At 53.1% G+C, this 18,458-nt stretch overlaps 2 protein-coding genes across 5 annotated transcripts; both read left to right on the forward strand.

The window, feature by feature from the left end:
* The first annotated feature begins 4,555 nt into the window (after positions 1-4,555).
* DNAL4 (dynein axonemal light chain 4) lies at positions 4,556-8,695 on the forward strand. 4 transcript variants are annotated; one of them, XM_064702387.1, is made up of 4 exons: positions 4,556-4,662; positions 5,689-5,900; positions 6,577-6,660; positions 7,534-8,695. In XM_064702387.1, exons 2-4 carry the CDS (start codon positions 5,829-5,831, stop codon positions 7,696-7,698), a joined length of 321 nt encoding a protein of 106 aa, XP_064558457.1. In that variant the 5' UTR covers positions 4,556-4,662; positions 5,689-5,828; the 3' UTR covers positions 7,699-8,695. The 4 variants fall into 4 exon arrangements, with proteins under 4 accessions (XP_064558457.1, XP_064558456.1, XP_064558455.1 ...); XM_064702386.1 differs by having other exon boundaries at positions 4,631-4,818; positions 5,686-5,900; XM_064702385.1 differs by having other exon boundaries at positions 4,631-4,818.
* A 4,903-nt stretch (positions 8,696-13,598) lies between these two features.
* On the forward strand, positions 13,599-18,351 carry LOC135457460 (extracellular serine/threonine protein kinase FAM20C-like). The gene is made up of 10 exons (XM_064732061.1): positions 13,599-13,734; positions 15,228-15,418; positions 15,459-15,532; positions 16,014-16,106; positions 16,271-16,386; positions 16,683-16,863; positions 16,978-17,087; positions 17,761-17,842; positions 17,953-18,012; positions 18,094-18,351. The coding sequence occupies exons 1-10, from the start codon at positions 13,728-13,730 to the stop codon at positions 18,326-18,328; spliced, it is 1,149 nt and encodes a 382-aa protein (XP_064588131.1). The 5' UTR covers positions 13,599-13,727; the 3' UTR covers positions 18,329-18,351.
* Positions 18,352-18,458: the final 107 nt, after the last annotated feature.

Raw genomic sequence — 18,458 nt, forward strand, 5'->3', positions numbered from 1 at the left:
TGGGAGACACAAATGAAGAGCAGAAATAAATATTTGATTTCCATCCTGCCCTGGCTCTCTGCAGGAAGCAATGTCTGCTTCTTACCCGTCTGAGGAGGACGAGAGCAAGATGAGACCATTTCTTTTCAGTAAGCTGAGCCTTGCAAGAGCTGCAAACCTGCAACAGGGCTTAAAAGGTAGAGGAGATGACAAATCAATAGCTTTGCTGGCTGCAAGAAGTAATTACAATGACTTACACATATTGCTTGCTTCTAAATTAACCAGGAGCACTCAGGAGTAGCCCCGTGTCTCTCTAAGGGCAGCTGGCTGGAAAACAACATGTTGTGCACAGAAGAGATGAGGAACAACAAAGTCAGCCTTGGGGGAAAGAGGAGGGTAAGGAAGGAAATATTTAACAGTGGTGTGGGAAGGCAGATACTTCAGCTGGTTGGCTGTGTTGTACCCAGACAGCCAGGATAAGGACGGAAGGAGGAGGGCACCCAAGAGCTGGGCAGTGCAGGGCAGGGGCACAGCTGGGCTGCAGCAGCTCAGCAGGAGCTGGCACAAGAGGAGACGGTGTGGGAGACAGGAGGGTGTGATGGATGCTGCCCACGTGCTGGCCTCTATCTCCCTGCCAAGGGCTGTAAGCACACTGCAAGGAGAGGAAAGCAGCTGCCATTTCCTTTCCTAATCTTCAGAACTCGCTGCTGCAGGGCTCTCTGCTAGCTAGGGGCTTAGCCAGACTCCAATACCACCCAGCCCACACTCCCAAAGGGGTTTGTCAGGCAATGAAGAAGACCAAATTGAACATGGCAATGGGAAACCTTCAGGCCTGATGGTGTTTGAAAACTTTTGTGTTTGGAAAGAAAATAATACTGGCATTAATGAACCCCTCCAGCCCCTGCCCCTCTTTCCAGAGGGCACCACTGGCCATGCAGGCTCTGCCTTCCCAGGGACATGGGCAATCCTGGGACCCCCACTTCAGAGTGGGCTCTGGGGATCTCCTGTGCTCCCCAATACCTGCATCCTCAGCTGAGTTTGCATGTCACAACTCCCTGCAGTGTGTCAGCCTCCTGGTGCCCTCAAACGAGGTCAGACCAGCCAATACTTGTCCCCAGGAGGTGACTTCCAAAGTCCCCACTACCTGCTCAGCAATGGGGTGCTGCCTAATTGCCTCCTTTCACCTCCTGTCCTGCTGGGAGCCTCCCTTGCTCCCTCCCAGAGCCAGGAAGGCTCATTAGGACTTGTGCAGTGCTCGCACAGGGAATGTGCCACGATTCCGGAGCATCTGGCACAGGAACAGCCCCCACACGGCTGCTAGTGCTGCAGCAACAGACATTACTAACAGTAGTTGTCCTTACTAGAGCTAGTAGCTACGGGAACACGTGGGGCACTGTGTTTTCCAGCAGACCAGGGGATCGGGCTGTCCCAAAGCGAGCTACCGTGTCCTCTGGCACAGAGGCTGCCACCCATTCCTGCACACCAGCGTCCCCATCTCTGCCTTCCCTCAGCTCAGCATGCTGGGGGTTCTGATCCCAGAGAAATGTGCCTTCAGCATTCCCACAGGGCCTCCTGAGAGCTGCCCCCACCCCATCCTGGGGCAGCTGCCCCCAGCCTTGGCCCTCTGTTACCACCCAAGGCGCTGCGGAGCAGTGCCCAGTGCCTGGGCTGTGCTGGCAGGCTGGACAGCAAGCTCCAGCCCCCTGCTTCACCACACAGAGGAGCTGGGGCACGGCAGAGCCCACAGGGACAATGGGGAAGTCCCCAAACCTGGCCAGAAGCAGGTCAGAAAAGAAAGAAAAGAAGGATGTACTCCACCTGATGAAGAGTCAGCCTGCTGTCTGGGTAATGAAGATGACTAAAAGAAAGCATGAGGCTGTCTATTTACTACATATATGTATATTTTGCAGCCAATGGTTACTTTTCTGTGCTCAGCTAAGGAGTACAACACACCCTCATGTCAGAAGGTAAAAAGTAAAGGTACTTTGTTTCAATGCATTTCACTGTGGCTGCTGAAAACAAAGGGATGAGAGAGTTTCCACCTCTGATTAGTGACAAATAAGGCATGAGCAGCCAGAGCAAAGCAACAATTCCAGGGGTGAATTGAACCCTTGCTCTCGACTTGCTTTCACCTACAGAAGGGTACCTGGTCCACTAGTACTGGAAATTAAAGATCAAGTGACAAGTCTGTGCCACCAGAGCCAGCAGCAAAAAGAGCAGTACATGTAACCTTTGTTGGCTCAACAGGGCTCTCACTGGCTCGCAGTTATACAGAGGCAGCCTGTGGAAACCCTGCACTTGGAGCTCCAGAAACCAGCTGCTCACATTTTGCTAAGGCACAGTAGGTGAAGGCAGGCCAGCAGAACACTCTCCTTCCTCAGGAGGCATCTCTGTCTTGCAGCCCCACTGTATCACCCACCACAATCACAAAGACATGGCTTTTCCTGTCTTTGGCCCAGTGCAGTTTTTGTTTGGCCGTTTTCCTTTAGCTTCTCACCCAGGAGCCACTGATGAATAACCCTCACAAGCAGTCCCCACATTCCGTGAGGGAAACACTCCTGGGGGTCACACTGATCAGAACCAAAGCAGATTTAATTGAACACAGAATCACTCAGGCAAGCGTGCTCTGCCCTGCACACGCACACAAACACCCCAGCTCACACTCACTTGCTGCTTGGTAGTAAAAGTGGGTGAACTACACAGGGATTAAAGCATTAAAAACACCACAGCAAGAACACGGTGCTTGAAAGAGCCGTGTCCCTGGAGAGATTAGAGTAGCTGCCTGGAGATAAAGTAATGATGATGGAAAGATCTTCTTCCTCACAGAGATTCTCTTCCTAATTATCTTGTCTGAAGAGAAAAAATGATGATCTCCCAGCTTTTATCTGTCTCTTGACAATTTTAGCTCTGTTGCAAGAGGCCCAAAAGAGGAAGGAGAAGGAATTAGCCCAGGAGGCAGGAATGGTAGGAGAACAAGTGACTCAAGAGGCAGTGCTTCATTTTTGTCACCACCAGCAGTGACAGAAAAGGAAAATATAAATGATCACTGCAGCTTTGTCTTCCCAAGCCCAAAGGCAGCTTCCCTGCCCCCAGCACTGCTCTGTCAGGCAAAGGACAGCCAGGAGGTCGGATTCACTGCTGAACCTGTGGAAGAGATTAACAAGGTGCTGTTCTGCCCTGATCTCAGGGCAGAGCTTGGTGCTACAGGCAGGGAAGAGGACTCCTGAGCTGGCAGGGACAGGAGAGTGCCCAGATTGTTCCTCCCCCACTCTTTTCCTTCTCAAACAGCTGGAAAGCAAATTCTTCTTTCAGCAGGCAGTGAGCAGCAAGAACGTTTCAAGCGCACACCAGCCACAAGCACCACATGAAAAATCAGACCCATGAGCCACTCTGCAAGACAAGGATGGCCACTGATGGAAAACCAGGCATCACACCCAGCAGCTGGGGCTTTGCACAGGAGAAGTTCTTTCCCTTGGTATTATCCGGGAGCTTGCTGCTTCTCCATCCTTGTTAATTTCAGACAAATGCAGCCCTAGAGCTCCCTGAAAACTGTTTAAGCCCTGGTTTAGAGGCAATCCATGTCTGGCTAGCAGGCTGCAGAGACAACAGAGGTTTTGTAGCAAGCCCAGAGCCAAGAAAAACCTCAAAACAAACAGACATTATACAAGCATAAAGCTATGGAGGGCGGGAGGGAGGTGATTTTCTCCGTGGGGGATGGAGGCTGGTGCTATAGGAGCTGTTTGCAAACTCATGATTCATCCCCACGGCATCACTTTCTCCTTCTTTACACTCCTGTTGACATGCAAACATGAGCTGTTGCCACTCCCACACAATGAGAACTGTGTCCGGTTCTGGAACCCCCTGCTCAGGAAGGACATTGAGGGGCTGGGGCATGGCCAGAGAAGGGAAAGGAGCTGCTGGATGGTCTGGAGCACAAATCCCGTGAGGAGCAGCTGAGAGAGCTGGGGTTGCTCAGCCTGGAGAGGGGGAGGCTCAGGCACCTGATCACTCCCCAGCTACCTGAAGGAGGCTGTGGCCAAGTGGGGTCAGCCTCTTCTCCAAGCACCCAGACAGGACAAGAGGACACAGTCACAAGCTGCACCAGGGAGGTTCAGGCTGGACATTGGCAGGAGTTTTTTCACAAAAAGTGATTAGATATGGGAATGGGCTGCCCAGGAAGGGGGTGGAGCCTCCTCCGTCGCTGGCGGTGTTTAAGGAAAGGCTGGAGGTGGCACTCAGTGCCATGGTGTGGCTGCCATGGCAGCGTTCGGTCACAGGCTGGACTCCATGATCTCAGAGGGCTTCCTAACCTGATTCTGTGGTTAAAAACAAAAACCCCAAAATTGCCCCAAATCGCTCCTTGTTCTTATATTTATCCTAGTTTTTTAAAAGAAAAAATACCTAAAACTAGGTCCCTCAGGGGTTTTAAGCCAGAAAACCACGAAGCTGCCACACGCCAGCGGGAGCCCGGGGGCGCGGCACAGCACAGGCGCTCCGCGGCCACCCCACCGCCGCCAGCGCCCCAAGGCCCCGCGCGGCGGCCGCCAGGGGGACAGCCAATCAGACGCGCCGAGCGGCACAGCCCGTCCAATGGAGGCCGAGGGGGCGGGACTTCCCGCGCCGGTTGCTATGACAAGCGCGGCCCTTCCTTAGCAACGGCGCTGGGCCGCGGCGGCCGCTCAGGTGAGGCCGCGCCCGCAGCTCCGCGGGCCCGCTGGCCCAGCTCTGCCTCCGCCGGGACGAGGGCGGCGGGGCCGCTTCGGGCGTGCGGCCCGCTCGGGCCGCGTTCCGCTGCCTCGCACCCTCGGACTGTGGCCGCGGGCACGCCCCGGGCTGGGGGTGGGTATTGAAGGGGCTCCCGGGAGTGGCGCCGGGCGAGCGGGCGGGGGTTCTGTCCGGCGGAGGTCGGGGTTTGGGCGCCACGGTGTTGGTCGGACTCGGTGCTTTAGCCAACAGCTCTGTGTACGCGGCATACATGATTGATGTGTCGCCTGGCGCCGTGCTGGTTTCGTTTTCCTTTAATATCAGCTCACCCTGGCTCCCCTAGGTAGGAGAGGAAGATGCTTTGTTGAGGGGGAAAGAGCCAGAGGGGGGACGGCGGTGAAAGGCTCTGAATCTGTCGGTCAGTGCTGTGCCTCTGCGTTGCCCGGGGGGAGGCAGGCTGGTAATGAGGCCCTGAGGCACGTCCAGAGTTTTCCCATATGGCTCTCCCCAGCTGACACATGCTCTGCGATCTGAGGAGCAAGTGCACAAACGAGACCGAGATGTTCCTGTTAAACATATCCGTCCAGACGAGTGCACAGATTCTGTGCCTAAAATACTCGTACCCTCCTGTTGTCGTGTGCAGTTTGAAACTACTGCAGATAATAGTGTCCTGGGAAATCCTTTTGGAATTAATCAAGAGTGGTAGCAGCTGATACGTTGTTCTCTTGTCCTCTCCTGAAAGCTGTACCTTGGCTCGTCTCTTCCCTCAAGCTCCACTGGTGCTTCTGGGAAGTGCTGTGCTCCTCACTTATGGAAAAAGATACAGTTTAATAATTTGTTTGCATTAATGGTCTGTGAGCTGAGACTCTCAGGAGGGTGTGAAGGTGCTGTTGAGGAAATGGCAAGTGAGTGAGATAGCATGATGTTCTCGTAACAGTTTCATTTGCCTTGTGTTTTAATTGAAAGCCATCTGTCTCTTGCCCGTGTTTGTTTTTGTTGAAGCAGCGTCCTCTAGGCCAAGAAGCAATTCCTCCTGCTGAAGAGAGGAACACAGAGCCCTGTTCCTCTCAGCTGGCCGTGCCACAGCACTTTGCTGAACTCCAGGCAGCCCCTCTGCCCCTTCCTGGAGTCTCTGTGGAAGGACCATGGAAGAAGCTGAGGAGGAAAAAAAGGACGAGGCTGATTATAAAAGGCTTCACACTTTTCCTCTGATTAGGGTATGGAGGGAGATGGATTGCACATTTACCGATGTCAGAGATGTGAAAATCTGTCTTCATTCTAACTGTCCTTCTCCTGCTGCGTAGCTACTGTGAGAACATGTAGTGCTGGTGCTGTGCAGAGATCCTGGTTGTCACTGCTGCTTTCTCCCTGTCCTTGATCTCTCCTGGGCAAATCTAATAGCTCCAGTGTTCCCCATGACAGCCAGAGGAAGCCTGGGGCAAAGTGATCCATCAAACAGATTGAGAGCACATGCAGCTTGCTTTTTGTCCTGGAGAAGCTGGAGCAAAAGATCTTGCTAGCCAGCCAGATAGCAGCAGCAGAAAAGGCTGTGTAATTTAGATTTCTTTACTCATATAGCAATAATTAAGGACTGTGGTGGAAACACTGTTAGTGTGCTTTCCCTTTATCTTATAGCAGAAAAACTGTCAAATGTCTTGATTTCCTTCTTTAAGCTGTGCTTACACAGTGCTAATTTTCATGTAGGTCGAGAAGAATTCCTCACTGGCTGGAGGAATGGTTCACTTACTTACAGTGCAATAAACCTTTTCAGGTTTACTCCATCTAAGCCCCTGATAGAGCCCGTGCAGAAATTAGAGCAGTTACTGCTGTGGTGTGTGCAGCTCTGATTGTTGTGCTCAGCTGTCTGTCTGTCTGTGTGATTGCCCCTGGCAGCACTCGGACATGCCGGAGGAGATGCGCGTGGAGACCATGGAGCTGTGCGTCACGGCGTGTGAGAAGCATGCCACCAACAACGAGGTACCAGCCACCCCTAGAACGGGCACCCTGCTGGTGCTGCAGGAGCAGGGATGGGGCTGTAGGGCAGAGCAGAGTCAGGTCCTGGCAGCCTGTTACTCTCGGCACTGAGCTGGGGTAGAAGGAGGCAAAGAGCTTGGCTAGATCTCAGATTCAGTTCCCTTGCTCTGCAAGATCTAGAATAGCACTTTGCAGAGATTGGTAGTGGTGCTCCCAGACCTTACCTCCTTGCTTATCCTGCCTTCCTGGGACATGCTTCCACTCTGTTCATAAAATGCCCTGTGTCCTGGGGGCTTGGTTCAGAACTGCTTGGAATCTCTTGTTTTGGGAGTACGTGGAAGTCTGTTAAGTATTCCCTCTTGGCTTTAGGACCAATGATCAAGGGAATACATACCTTGCTTCATGGGCAGGGCACCTCCTGTTGCTGAAAAATTTTCCTCTCGCCTTTTTTAGGATCAAGCAGGGTGTGATCTGGGAGAAGCAAGCCTTTTAAAAGCCAGCCTACTTTTAGTGTTTTGGTAATTAGCTGGAGAAAAAAAAAATGGACTCCTGTAAAAATAGCTGCAGCTCAGTGACCTGAATCTGCTCTCATGGTCACCTCAACCAGTATAACTCCAGCAGCATCTGAAGCAGAGCTCTTGCTTTAGACTGTGTGAATTACAGAAGTGATGCAGGTCTAGCTGCTGGGCTGGAGGCTGCTGAGACCAGTTCTACCCCTGGGTTTACCTCTGGAGAGATCCCAAGTCCTGCGGCTGCTATACCTGTTGCCCATGGCATGAGTAGTCTTAAAGGGAGGAAAAGATTAGGGGGATGTTTGCATAAAACCTCTCTGGTTGCTTTGTCTCACCCTATGCTGTCTTCCTTAACATTCTCCAGAGTGCTGCCAAGATGATCAAAGAGACCATGGACAAGAAATTTGGATCCTCCTGGCATGTGGTGATTGGGGAAGGTTTTGGCTTTGAGATCACTCACGAGGTGAAGAACCTGCTGTACATGTTCTTTGGTGGCAGCCTGGCCGTGTGCGTCTGGAAGTGCTCCTGACCCCTGGCCAGGTCCCAGAGTTGCTTCAATACAAGAGATTTCTTCCTGCTTTTGACAAGTTTTGTATGATCTGGAGGTGGGGCTTTATTTTTAATACTTAAATGTCAAGACTTCTTTTTTTCATACTGACGTACAGTTCTGTGGGATACATGAAGTTGGTGCGTGTGTGTGTGTATAATCTTGCTAAACTGTCCTGTCTGCTTGTGGGATTTCTCATCTGTCTGGCTCTTTCCTTGGTGTTTGAGCTGGAGCAGGAGGGAAGTGAGGAACAGGTAATCTCACAACACACTGCACAGCAGCACTAGCAGGGGAAAGCAAAAGCAAGGAGGTGCCATCTAGCCCTTTGTTTTTTTTAACTCCCCTTTATTCCACATAGTTTTCCTCTCTGCTTTCTCAACTACCATGCAGTATGGCTCTGACCAGCACCTGTCTTTCCCCTCTCTGAATGCTGCCTGTACGTTCTTCCTTTCTTCTGGGATGTCTGCTCAGACCTGACAGCACCCAGGGCCTCCCTTCAGGCTGTCTGTGGAGGTGTGAGCCACAGGGAAGCAGTCCCAGCTTGCCCTTCCCTGCTGTTTTGGGAGGGTACAACAGCTGAGCTGCCTGGGTGTAGGAGGTTGCTATGCAAACTGCCCCCTCCTTTCTCACCCACAGCAACTGAGACAGCATGAAAACACAGGCGGCTGACGATGCCTGGGGAGTGGGTGAGAGCTCTTTTTAAGGCTCAGATGCCTCCCTGTCAGTTCCTGGGGGCGTTGCAAGTGCTGTGTACTTTCAGCATCTTGTTTGGAGGCTGACAGAGAAAGGAGGCTCCATGTGAAATATAACTTGGTCATCAGAAGCCTAATGTCTTTCTGGACTTGCATTCTTTTAGCCTGTTTCATTTTTGGAAGCTATTGGTGTTGGAGGATCGAATGAGCGTAACTATGTTACATGTATGGCATATTTATAAAACCTGGGGAACTGTGTTTTTACAATAAAAGTTTAGTAAAATGTCTTTGCGTGCATTTCTGTAGGCAAAGTAGTTCAAGAAACGTGGAAATGAGTAAGCCATGGTGTAGCACAGGCAGAGGCCAGTGACAGAGTTCCATCCTGCTGGTTTCCTGCGTGACTCTCATCCTCCCTGTTCAGTTCCTTTTAGCAGTGCAAGCCACCATGGTGAGGAGCATTGCCAGGCCCGTGGTGCTGCTGGCCACATCCCTCTGTCCTGTTTGACAGGCAGCTGTCTTTGTAGCTTCCTTAATTTTCAGATTTCCCCTCAGAATGTTGCCAGCTGACATCTCTCGTCCATAGTTATGTCTGATGGATCTGTCTGCATTAATGCTGTGGTTGATCAACCTGGTCTTACAATTCCTTTTGTTCTTTTTTCTTAACCTCAAGTGTTATGCTAGACATGTCCTTTCTCAATTTCATTGTGTCAGGGAGCTAGGAACTGGAGTAATATGAAGACAACTAAGAATTATTTCAAATTTGGACCATCTGTCCATCTGGACCTGGCTGGGCCAGGGTAGGTTGGTACCATGATTCCTGCCCCATGATCAGGAAGGATTGCTGTGCTGTGTGAGAGCCCAAATCCTCTGAGCTGTCTCATCGTGCAGTTGCTCTGTGTCTCTCCAGCTGCCTGCTTTTATGTGAAGATAGTGCTATTGACAACACTTTCTACAGCTGGCAGGTGGAAAAGATTATTTCCTCTTCTGCAACTTTCTGTCTCTTCTAAATCCAGATCAACAGGTAAAGTCTTTGAAATGCCCCATGCTGGAGTGGGATGATCCCTTCAGCCATACCACGGTCACTTTAATTGTGCCTCTCTCACGCTAATGAATAATTAACTGCTCTGTGCATATGCACAGGCACACTGGTCATGGGCATCTCTGCAGGGTCGTGGTGACCTGCAGATGACCACAGGGAGCTGCTGACATCAGCACACAGTCTCTTGGACTTGCTGCCTGTTTATCTTCTTGGCCACCAGCTGATCAAAGCTGATGTCTCCGTGACCTGCATTGGCAACAAAGGAAGGGTGAGTGCTCCCCAGCCTTCTCAAAGCCTGAGTGTGCAAACAGATTGAGGTGAGCTAGGTGTGAATGTGCAGCAAGTCAGCTCCCACACTGCCATTCTCACCAGGTAAGTGCAAGGTGGCTCACAGGAGAGTGGCAGGCTATTTTTATTCATAAAGGTAACAGCTTTCCTACAGGAAGTCACCTTGAGGCAAACTCTTGTTAGCTGATTTGCATTCTTGTAATTGGCATTGTACCTGAAAGCACAAGCCTCAGCCTCCCAAAATGTGGCTGTGTGTCAGAGCCCCAGCCCTGAGGCAAGTGTTCAGTCAGATCCATTGTCCTGCCTGTTGCACATTGAGCTATGCTTTGCTGGCCCCTGTGTGTTAGAAAAAAGACTTTCACCCTCCTTTTGTTGTGGAGCTGGAACATCTTTGGGCATACCTGTAATTTTCATGGGAGTAAGGTTTATGGATCAGAGATGGAATCTTGTCCTGTATTTTCCCACAAGAGACCCCTCTGTGGCTGATGAACTTGCTGGATCCAGTCCAAAGGAGGCCACGAAGATGATCAGGGGGCTGAAGAACCTTTGTGATGAAGACAGGCTGAGAGGGTTGGAGCTGTTCAGCCTGGAGAAGGCTCTGGAGAGCCCTTATACCAGGACCTAAAGGATGTCAACAGGAAAGCTGGAGAGGGACTTTTTGGCAGGGCCTGTTGTGATAGGACAAGGATTAGAGGTTGTAAACTAAAAGAGGTTTGTTCTAGATTGGATATAGGGAAGGGAAAAGTCCTTTAGAATGGGGGTGTTGAAACACTGGAACAGGTTGCCTAGAGAGGTGATGGGTGCCCAAACAATGGAAGCATTCAGGGATAGGTTGGATGAGGCTCTGAGCAATACAATCTAGTTCAAGGTGCCCCTGGTCATTGCAAGGACTTTGGACTGGGTGACCTCTAAAGGTCCCTTCCAACCCTATGATTCTATGAGGCTTTGGAGCCTCTAAAGCCTCTCTACTTTTTACTATAAAACTGCTCTCAGTTGCTGGAGGATTTTTTCCTTATGGATTTTCAGTGGAAAGCTGGGAAAGTTGGCAACAGTTTGCTTGCTATTGTTTCCCTTTAATTTCTTGCCCCCCTGCATATTGCTGCCATTTCCTGTCAAAGCATCAGGCTGAGTCAGATGTAGAAAATGAGATGGAAAACGCAGGGTGATGGATGGGTGGCAGCCAAAATGACTCTTTCTATCCACCCGTCCCCTAAAGCTGCGGTAGCGGCTCAGAGGCTGTGCCTCATGACTTCATCCCTCCCTGCTGAGGGGAGATGGGAACATCATTATCAGCTGCCGATGAGTCCCGATTTGGAGCCAGCAGTGAAAATGTCCTCGGATGTAGGGCTCCTCCTCCGCCCCAAGGGTGACTTGAACCTGCTGGGAAGATGGAGGAAGAGCTGGAGGGGGGAGATGAAAAGAAAGAGGTGCAAATTCAGCCCTGTCTCTATGATGATGTCATGGCAACAAGTCAGGTGATCAGGGCAGACTTTGAAGGTCTCCAGCTCTTCTCCCTCACTGCAGGCTCACGTCTGACTCGCTGAAAAATCTTTTGGTTAATATTTAATGCCAGCATTCAAGTGCTAAGGGTGGTGAATGCCTCACCTAAGCCCCCTGCCTTTGCTTTGCAATGGGATGCTAAATCAGGGTGAGGAGGCAGGATTGCAAGTTTCATTATCTGGGAATGGGACTAACAGTCAGTAGGGTGGCTTCAGCCCATAGGATCCCTATGCTCATCTGACTCCAGGACATGAGAAGGACGTTTCTGTCCCCTCCAGCCCAGTTTGGAGCTGGTTTGGGGCACTGGAATGAGGAGGTCTCCTTCTCTTCAGGGCTGGTTCTGGATTAATGAAACCTGTGGCCCTGCTCCGGGAGCCGAGCCCAGCTCCTGTGATGCGATCAGTTAGTACAGGGAGTTGGTGTTTTGGTTGGTTGGTTGCTGTTTTTCTGAGCCATGACCTAATGATCCCATGTTCCAGCTACAGCCCCTCCTAGGGGCCTTCTGTCTGAAACGTGTGTCCGGACTGAATTCAGCAAACTTCCCGGAGCAGGACGCTGTGTTCCTCCACGCAGGGAAGCCATCTGCTCCCCTCCACCAGCTCCTTCTGCGGGGCTTCGAGCTCGCCAGCCGGGCTGGAAAGCTCTCCTCCTCCTCGCTTGCCCCGGCTCTCCTCGGCCATGTTGCCAGCAGAAGGCAGGGGAACGCGGGGCTGGCTGAATCTGGGGCGGCGATGGTGTCAGCCGGAGGCGGTTTCCAGGCAACTGTCGCGCCGTGGGACACGCGAGCCGGGAACACCGGGGACAGCGCGTTCCCAGCGCGCCGCCTGGGAGCGGAGCGGCACAGCACCGTGCCGAGAGGGCAGCGCAGGCAGCGCAGCAGAGCAGGGGGTCTCCACAATAGCTCCCTGATCATCGTACCCTCCCTGGCTGGGACTGAGCATTTCCAAGCTGGCTGCTGGTGCATCTCGCGACAAGGAAGAATTACATGATGTACGGGATTTCACATGCCTTCTGCATCCTTTGCAAGAGCAAAGAGAAAATAAACATCGTGCCAGATTGTAGCACAGCCCCCAGACTTATTGCAGGTGGTCTTGTGCTTGTCTGTCCCTTATCAAAATCATGAACCATTTTTGTGCACCAGCTCTGTGTCCCTGGGTGTCTCTGCAAAAGTGAATTTCTCGTAAAAAGAAATGTTCTTCCCTTCCACAAGCTGCCAGTCCTCCCCAACACTTGGTGGGTCCCACTGCCCTTCTGTGCCAACGCCCAAAGCAGTATCCTCACTCCTGCTTGCCTGCTTGCCCTGCCTGCTTTAGAGGCCCTTAGGGAACACCCTTGCCCCTGAAACTCACCTGGCAGCCCTTCCTTACACTGCCAGCCCAGCATTTCCCCTTGCAGCAATGTTGATACTCACATCCCCTCCATTTTATCCAGTTTGAGTGAGTTTTGAAAGGGGGCTTGAGTACAACTGATTTTCAAAGGATGAGGGAGGGTGATAAAATTGATATGGTCAAGCAATGGGAAAAAAATTCTGGATTCTGAGAGTGCAGCTGTGATGAACATGGGGAATGGGACTACATAATGCTTGGCAGGGTGTGTGCTGCAGAGGGGCAGAACCTTTTTAATGCCCTGTGTTCAAAGAAATGTTCTGCAGCCCTGTGCAGGTGACAGCACAGAAAGACAAGACAGTGAGGAGTCATCTGCAGCCATTGCTGTCCCTGAGCCAGCATTGCAGCTATTGATTTGGAACTTGCCCCGTTCACTCTAACCTTGGCAGTGGCAGCTCGACCCTTATCAGCACTGATAAACCCTGTCACTACCTCCTGTCCCATCCTGGTGGTGTCACACTGTGAGGGGCTGTGGTGACAGACCTTTCCTGCCACTCTGCCCGTGCACCAGTTGGTCTTTTGTTGGGATGCTCTGAATCCAGGAAACCTCTCTCCTATTTTTGCACAGAGGCTGCAGCCACACCAACATTTTTAACCTTGTGTCCATCCTTGCTGAGTGTTTTGTGTGAGGAAGGATGCGGTGGCGGCTGCAAATGTTTCTCCAGAGGAAACTTAAAATCAGCTTTCTCTTTCTTCTGTTCTTGGCCCTTCTCATGCACCTGGTGGTGGATTTTGCTCTCCCCACAACCCACAGGTCCTGTGGCTGCAATACTAAAGCATCAAAAGCTGTGGGTGTCCTGTCAGGCAGCCCCATGCCGGCTGGCCTCAAAAAGCTGAGCCTGCGGATCCTTCAGGATTTCAGCGGAAGCAACGGCTCCTTGGAGAAAAGTTCCCAGCCAGAGAGAGCGGGGCTGCACGCAAGGGCTGGAGAGCCAGGGGTCCAGCAGCAGCATGGAGAGGCGAATGCAGGGTGGTCCAAGGGATCAAAGCTGGCAGCACTCTTCGAGCATCCTCTTTACAACATCCCAGTCCCAGAGGTGACAGAGAAGGACAAGCTGTTTGTCGTCAACCCCATGGAGAGGTTCAGCCTGCACAGCAGCAGGAGTGATGAATGGTGAGGAGCAAACTCAGCCCTAGCTTGCATTTGGGGGATATGTGGGTTTCAGGGAACAAGCAGCAAGGACCAGACTACCAAAGTAGTTCCCTTCTGTAGATCAACTTCCTACCCTAGAGGGGCCCCCCTTACTGAGCATGCTCTTCTCATATCTCAAATCCTCTCCTAGCCCTGAATTTTTGGGCTGCTACCCATAAGCTTGTAGCACACAGCAAAGCTGAAGGAGACTCTTGAATTATTCATTGCATTACGGATATCTATTAGGTGATCTCTCAGCTCCTTCCCTTCCCCAATGCAGACTAGCCCTTAGTATCTCTGTATACGAGGAAGGCCCCACTCCAGATTTGTAACAAGTTTTATCCCCCTCTCTTGGGATATTGGAGATGCAAAGCTTGCAATTTAGATTACCTCTAACCATGAGACCATTCCTGTCCTGCATTTTGCAGGATATTGCCTGACCTTGTTAGGCTCGGCCGATGGTGAGCTCACTGCTGACAGCTGTCTATTTTTATCTTTGGACTACTAACCTCTAATTAGAAGGGAAGATATTAAAAGCTTTAGCATAGTAACACATAGCTTCCTTACAGAAAGCACACCTTCCAAAAGTGGTGCCTGCTAGAACTGGGAGAGAATAAAAGCTGGCTTAAGAGCTGGTTTCCAGAAATGGGCATTTGCCTTATCTCCGAGGACCGCCTTGGGTCTGGTTTGATGAAATCAGTGCACAGTCTGTGTTTCCCTAGAGAGGGGCATGGATTTAGGTTATAGATACCTTGGGCTAACTGTCCCTTTGAGTGCCAGTGTGTGCTAGCACAGAGGTGGGGCAGACACCCCCCGGGGCTCCCTTGAATGCCAGCAAACTTCAAATTTCCAGGATGCACAGAGGCAGGGGTAGTGCTAACCCAAACTTATCCCCCTGGGGAAACCCACCCAAGGGGAATGGGCTGTTGAGGATGGGAGTTTGGGTCAGTGCTGGGGATGGCTGGGAAGCCCATGCTCCTCCACCCGTGTTCAGTGTACACACACGTGTCCCCAGGAAGCACATGAAGGAATGTAGCAGACTGTACTCCTGGGAGCCAATCCCTCAGGGAAAAACAATGAGATGATCTGTTCCACTAGGGAAATAAATGCATGGATGAGGGAAACAGGATCAACCCAGGGATTTTCCATGGGGGATGGAGGGAAGACACTATGTCCAATCCAGCCATGCTGGTGGATCTTGCTGGCCACCAACTTTGGGTGGGATCTACCAGATGCCAAGTGCCCCGTGAAGGCTATATGGGGCAGGGGGTTCTGCCACCATGAAACCTGGAACCAATCCAGGGCTTGCTCTGGCCTTTCTCTCCACCTCACCCTCCATGCACTGGCTCCCAGGGAGGGCCCGGGGACACGGGAGCCGTCCTGTCCCAACTAAAAGCTGTCATTGTTGTTGGGCTGGTGGTGGCTGTCGGGCTGCAGGGTCAGCAGCAGTAAAGCCGAGGCGCTCCTCCCGACAGGGAAGACAGCCTACGACACCTACCCCACGTGGCTCAAATTCCACATCGGCATCAACCGCTATGAGCTGTACCCCCGCCGGGACCCCTTGCTGCCTGCGCTGCTCCGGGATCTGGCCACGCAGAGGATCGTCAGCTCGGGTACCACCTCTGCACCTGCCCCACTCCTGCCCGCACCCTGCCCCCTGCCTGCTGCCCGCCTCCCTCACCCCCGTGTGCCTCCTTCCAGTCCAGAAGTCCGGCGGGACCCAGCTCAAGCTCATCATGACGTTCCCAAACTATGGGCAGGCCCTCTTCAAGCCCATGAAGTGAGTAGAGGCTGGGACAACCCTATACCTCGCCCACACGGTCCTGTTAGGTAGCGAGAAGTGGTCAGAAGGGACCATGGAGGGAGAAATGGAGAAATGCTTCATGTGCTGCCTCGTTTCAGCACCTCCATCCCAAAACTGAGGCGAGCAGAATGGTCCCGTTTCCCTCACCTTCCCGGGCGGAGCTTTCTGCAAACTGGATGCAGCTTGTGATGGGGTAGTGACCTCCAGTGGTGGAAAGAAGAAGGTGGTCCATGAGGACCATCTAGGAGCCTCCAGTCCGTGAGGGCTTCCCCATCCCTTGAGTTGGGAACCTGGATAGGGGACTTGGAGCCACCCACCCATCAGGAAGTGACTGGAGGAGACTGGGTTTGGCTGTGTCTCCAGTGTCACAAGGGAACACAAGGTGGTTTGGAACTAATCCCATGCTTGGAGCGACCCCACCCATGATGATTGCCCTTACTGTCCCCTCTCTTTCCAGGCAGACCCGGGACCAGGAGACCCCCATTGATTTCTTCTACTTCTCAGACTTTGAGCGGCACAATGCAGAGATTGCAGCCTTCCACCTGGACAGGTGAGCATAAGCTTTGCATCCAAGCCTCCAGAGAAACTCCTCCTTCATCCCACCTCTCAATCCTTGGGTGTGAGGGATACCTGTATCTCCTGTCAGTTTTAGTAACTCGCTGTTATTAAACCAGCTGAGGTCAGTAAGAAATAGTTCCAAGTTCTGTGTTTCAGGATTCTGGATTTCCGGCGAATCCCCCCAGTTTCTGGCCGTTTGGTCAACATAACAAAGGAAATTCGGGACATCACCACAGACAAGAAACTAGCCAAGACTTTCTTCATCTCCCCAGGTGAACTTTCATGCTCTCTGTCCTCTCCTGTGGCCACCTGGATGGAGCTCACCTGGTGCTGGCTGCTGCTGCTCTGGCTACCCCCACACTCAGACAAACTATCCCGCTGGGGACTGTTCCAGTTCCCCCGGGTGCCCTGCCACAGGCCTTTGCTCCTCACAGCCTCCCTTGCCATTGCTTTGCTGGTGGCACGTGGCCAGAGTGCACGGAGCATCCTTCCCTGGCTGTTTGCTGGACTGCTCTGCCCAGGGGTGCCTCCCTCCTCTTTCTCAACCTTTGTTTTGTCCCCTGGCCAGCGGGAAACGTCTGCTTCTACGGGGAGTGCTCCTACTACTGCTCCACGGAGCACGCCCTCTGTGGCAAACCGGACCGGCTGGAGGGCTCCATGGCTGCCCTGCTCCCCGACAAGACCCTGGCCAAGCGCCGCTCCTGGCGCAGCCCCTGGCGCCGCTCCTACCACAAGAGCAAGAAGGCTGAGTGAGGCGGGGCATGGGGGGTGTGGGGACGTGGGCCAGCAGAGCCATGGGTGGGAGGGGGCTTCTCCACAGCCACTGCCATGGCCCCATTGCCCTCCCTGGCCTCTGCCACTAGGTGGGAGCTGAACCCCAACTACTGCGCTCAGGTGCGAGAGACGCCGCCCTACGACAGGGGCCACCGCCTCCTCGACCTCATCGACATGGCAATCCTCGATTTCCTCATGGGTGAGCCCCTCTGTGCCTCTGCTGAGGGCTCTGGAGGTCCCTCAGGACCTAGAGGCCCAAACGGCTCCGTGTCCCCTGGTACTGTGCCCTGCAAGATTTTTTGGCCAAACTGTTGTTCAGGCTGCAGTGAGCTGCAGTGTCACTCACAATGACAGCACAGGGCTGCGCCACTAGGGCATTTCCCAGGCAGAAATTGAAGGTCAAGAGATTCCAGGGAGATTCCAGCTGAATACCCTGGACATGAGAAGCACCTTCCAGCATGCTTTCACATGCAGCCCCTGGAGAGCTGCATGTGGAGCTGATGCTGCCCAAGGCTCTTGATGCCTCTCCTGTCCCTGGGCCATTTCTTCCTCCCTGTGCTGTCCCCTCACCAGCATCTGACTGGGAGAGTTTCCCATCTCCTCATTCCTGACCACCCAGCCATGCCTTTGCCATTACTTCTGCTCCATTTGCCGCTGTTGTCCCTCTGTGGGGCTGCTGGGATGAGAAGGGGAGGCCGTGGGGTCTCTGCTCAGCTCCCCTGCACGGCCATGGCCACCAGATGGACAAGTTAGAGGTGCCTCCAACCCTTTTCCCCGGGTTCTGGGTTTCACTCACACCAGAGGAGTGCTCCGTGTCTTTGCTCCCATCTTCCAGCCCACAACCTGATGCCAAATTTGTTGGCCCGCCACAGGCAACATGGACCGGCACCACTATGAGACCTTTGAGAAATTTGGGAATGACACTTTCCTGCTCCACCTGGACAACGGTCGCGGGTAAAGCTGGGGACTAGGGGGGAGCAATCACAGCAAAGGGGTGGGAGAGACCTCCAGTCTTGCCGAAATGCCACCCTGACACATCCTTATGGGCTTCTCCCCCCGCCCAGCTTCGGCACACACTCCCGCGATGAACCGTCCATCCTGGCCCCCCTCCAGCAATGTTGCAGGTAAGGGGCTGCCCCCAGCCCGGATCTGCTGCTGGGGAGAGGCTCCTCCTGTTGAGAGCTCTCCCTCCTCATCTCCGGCAGCATCAAGAAGTCGACTTACCTGCGGCTGCAGCTGCTGGCCACCGAGCCCTACCGGCTGAGTGACGTGCTGCGGGAGGCGCTGGCCGCGGAGCCGCTGGCCCCCGTCCTGGCTGAGCCCCACCTGCAGGCGCTGGACCGGCGCCTGGGGAAGGTGCTGCTGGCCGTGCGACACTGCCTGGCCAGGGCAGCCCACCAGGAAAAGGTGCTGGTGGATGATGTGGGGTCGTGGGTGTGAGGGGCGCTGGGTACCGTGCTGGATTGGGCTGTTGTGGTGTGCTGCCCAGTGTGATGTGGGGATCGATGTGCAGCTCTGATTCTGTGCAGCCTCAGCTTTTGGTGGCGCTGGAGCTGGTGGCGTGATGAAC

This window comes from Zonotrichia leucophrys, chromosome 1A (genome assembly GCF_028769735.1).
Source record: "Zonotrichia leucophrys gambelii isolate GWCS_2022_RI chromosome 1A, RI_Zleu_2.0, whole genome shotgun sequence".
NCBI lineage: Eukaryota > Metazoa > Chordata > Aves > Passeriformes > Passerellidae > Zonotrichia > Zonotrichia leucophrys.